The 3,551-nt window shown below is 42.5% G+C and overlaps 1 protein-coding gene across 1 annotated transcript in view; it reads left to right on the top strand.

Annotated features, from left to right (window-relative positions):
* The window catches only part of CSUI_005066 (endonuclease exonuclease phosphatase family protein), a gene marked incomplete at its 3' end in the record, with an annotated part of 9,790 nt that overhangs the window by 5,739 nt on the left and 500 nt on the right, over window positions 1-3,551 (top strand). The window contains exons 4-8 of the mRNA XM_068065246.1: window positions 401-481; window positions 1,312-1,412; window positions 2,221-2,371; window positions 2,858-2,943; window positions 3,311-3,472. Of these exons, the coding sequence (XP_067922778.1) occupies window positions 401-481; window positions 1,312-1,412; window positions 2,221-2,371; window positions 2,858-2,943; window positions 3,311-3,472 (581 nt within the window). The remainder of the gene's footprint in view (window positions 1-400; window positions 482-1,311; window positions 1,413-2,220; window positions 2,372-2,857; window positions 2,944-3,310; window positions 3,473-3,551) is intronic.

The following is a 3,551-nucleotide window of genomic DNA, read 5'->3' as shown; positions in this document are numbered from 1 at the left end:
GTGTGCGTGTATCTGTGACTGAGTATGTATTATAAAGCTAAGTGCCACTCTGTATGTGTGAGTGTATATACATGCAAGAAAATCCATGTATGTAGGTAGACATCTGTATGTATGTGGAAATCTCTCCAGCTAGCCATGTGCCTTTCTTTGTTTGCTGTGAAGAGGTCGGGTATAGTGTAGACCTGTATTCAGTCTCTCTCCATAAGACTTCTTCCCACCATAGCTAAACAGTAGATTCACTCAGGAAAGCTTCCTATGTAGAGATACATTCAAGAGCAGACAACTACACAGATAGATTGAAGATAGATAGGTCAAAGATAGATAATTCTAGGATAGAAGACATAATATGAGATGTATGTTGTTTCGTTTTTATGCTTGTGTCTTTGTATGTGTGTGTAAGGTATAGCGGCTTGGGCGAGGGAGGATCTTCTTAAGCCTCGCGGCCCTGTGGAGTTTGTCTCCTCTAAAGCCATACCTCTTAGTACGCTCTCTCTTTCCTTCCTCTCTCGTCTTGTCTATCAAGAACGTGGAGTCATAGAAAAAGAAGAAGCAGAAGAAGAAGGAGAATCTTGGCGAATTCATTCACTTACGTAAATCGATCTGTGTGTGAGGCCTTCGTGCATAAGGGAAGAAGAGGAGAAACGAAGCCCGGGGAAGAAAATAGAGAGAAAGAGATGCACATGTGTATATCTATGTAGAGACACTGAAGTTTATGGCCTTTTCTATCTCTCTTTATCCTCCTCTTCTTCCGTCAAGATGAGAGCCTGCGGGGATACATGCTTCTTTTGACCACTTTCTGTCGTTCTCTCTCTGTACGTCATGTAGAAGACTTTTTGTAGGGGATACTTCCATGTATGTGACAGTATACATGTATGTAGATATTTTATCTATGTGTATGTATGTGTGTTCGTGGTAGATGTCTGTGTATATACATAGGTGTATATGTCTGTGTGTATCGATCTCTCACCATACAGGGGGTAGAATATGTGCATGACCCCCGACCCATGACGAAGTTCGCTACTTGTCGCTTTTCTTCGTTCTCTCTGTGACGTGCTGGAGCTCTCTTTCTCTCTTTCTTTTTCTTCTTTTCTTTCTCTCTCCGTGTCCTCCTACCTTGAAAGAAAGATCGTGTTAGTGTTCTTCTCCTTTCATTCTCTCTTCCACAATTCTCTTTCTTTCTTTCTTTCTTTCTTTCTTTTACCTACTCCCTCGGGTCTTCCTTATCTCTCGTTTTCTCCCTCTTTCTCCCCCTGTCCTCTCATTTTTCTCTTTCCTTCGTATCTTTCTCTGTATGTGTCTTTTCTTCTGCAGGTTTCTTCAACGGATCGAAAGGCGCGGTGTCTCTACTTTTGCGTATATGGGAGCAGTACATTTGTGTCTTAGGTTGTCATATGCCTGCTAATTCCATCGATGTACGTACACCTCAACATCTGTGAGAAAAGGAAAGACACCCTTCTCTTTCTTCTGTGTTTCGGTCATCCTCTTCGTTTGTTTATCCCTCGTCGCGGGTTCGTGTTCTATCATTCTTTCATCTTTCTTTAGCGAGAGTTTACGTCTTTGCTTTCTTCTCTCCTCGTAGTAGTCAAAGAAAGGAGTTAAGTGCAGTAGCCTCGATGCTTCTTTCTCTTCTTAAGCAGATCCCTCAGTTCACCGTGATCTGTTCGGTATGTATGGAGATGTAGGTGTATACATGTATGTATAGATATAGCTATGCATGGGTATATAAGGACAGACACATGGTACTAGTATCCATGTCCTACATATGGAAGCCCATGCGTGATGGAAGTCTTCCCTTGTTAGTTGTAGACTAGCAGAAAGAAGATTTTTCCCACCATGAAGAGAAACAAGGAAAAGAAAAGTGAAGGACGTACATTTCATGATTGGACCCCCTTCTACCAGATCCACTCTTGATCTTTTCTACGTAGATCCTTTGGTCCTCTACTTCTCTCTTTCCTACAGACAGGAGACCCTGTACATCATTCATCTATGTAATTACTTGTGTTCCTACTTTTCTAATCTTCTTCTTCTCTTCTTATATATTCTACTGTCTATAGTTTATTCTCTCTCCTTTTCTTTCCTCATTCTATTCTCTTCTCGTCTGTGTCTCTATATGTGTGTGTCTTTGAACGTGTCTCTTTCCTTCTTTCTTTTTTTTTCTTTCCTACATAAGGAGTTGTGTCTTTCTGTGTATGTCACTTTCTTTTCTTCGTGTCTTTTCAGGACCGAATTAAAGCTCGCGTGTGTATACTTGAGAGATTGTGTGAAGGGTACAGCGGAGTTCCAAACGCGACGATGGATGGGGTCTTTCATCACGTTCTATGGATGGGCGACTTCAACTTCAGAACAAGAAACATCTCTGCTGACGAAGCAAGTCAGTTCGAAAGACAAAGAAAGGGGAAGGGGTGAACGGATATAGCATGACTCCAGGAGAAAGAGAAAGAAGTGGACTGCATGCAGCAGCAGGTGTGCGTGCTCTTACTGTGGTTTGTCTTGTGGCGATGCATGTATTGTCTGAGAATTTCTTTCTTTCCCTTGTTCCAGCGAAGGGATGAGATTTATCTCTCTTTATCTGGGGGGAGTTTCTCTGTCTATTCTGTATCATCTGAGGAAGATAGATTGATACAGCAAAGTGTAGGGTGTCTGTTGGAGTGTACGTACACAATCAAGAGAAGGGAGTAAAGGAAGAGAGAGAATTTTCTTCTCGTTTGAAAGGGAGACTTGGACTCACACACTCTCTGTTTCCTATCTTCTTCACTGAAGCGTCCGTCTGCTTCTGCTTGAAGAGTTTCTCTCCGTCTATCTCTCTGTGTTACTTCTCTTTCTTTCTTTCTTTCTTTCTTTCTTTCTTGTCTTTTAGTTGATCTGTTAGAGAAAGGAAAGCTCAAAACTCTCTTAGGATACGACGAATCCTTCGGCCCTGCCGGCGCCGATATGAGACAGGCTGTAAGTGGCGAAATGCACCTCTCTCCGTCTCTTCCCCTTCTGCATACCAAAGAGAAGAATAAGTGTGNNTCTTGCATCTACCAGCACATCTCCGCACTTCTCTCGTTAGCCTTGCCTACCTTTAGCGACACATATCTACAGACATACATATGAAGCAGAAATCTCTCTACGTATGTACGTGTGTGTGTCTGTATGGATATCTACACAGAGCGAGAGAGAGAAATAGATACAACAAGGTGCATCTTTGCATGCCATACCTATGTGTTGATGAATATGTCTACGCATGCACATCGTGGTGTATGTGTATCTGCCTCCATGTATGCATGTGATCTCTCTAGAGGTGTGTTGGTGTGTCTTACCGATCTAGGGCTTTACCGAAGCAGAGATTTCTTTCCCACCGACGTATAAGAAGGTGGATGGCCGCCCTCCTGTAAATTTCTCTGATCCGCATTGGCCTCGTAGAGAGTATCAAACCAAATTCACTGTCAAATGGTATAAAGGCGGACACCAGGAAGATCGACTTCCCTCTGTAAGTTCTCTCCTTTTTCTCTCTCTCGACTTCTATACACCTTCATACCTACATCATACATCTTCATACATACATTTAC

Source organism: Cystoisospora suis, assembly GCF_002600585.1.
Source record: "Cystoisospora suis strain Wien I chromosome Unknown contig_2420, whole genome shotgun sequence".
Taxonomy (NCBI): domain Eukaryota; phylum Apicomplexa; class Conoidasida; order Eucoccidiorida; family Sarcocystidae; genus Cystoisospora; species Cystoisospora suis.
The sequence above is the reverse complement of the archived record's forward strand: the minus strand, read 5'-3'. Positions and strand labels throughout refer to the sequence as shown.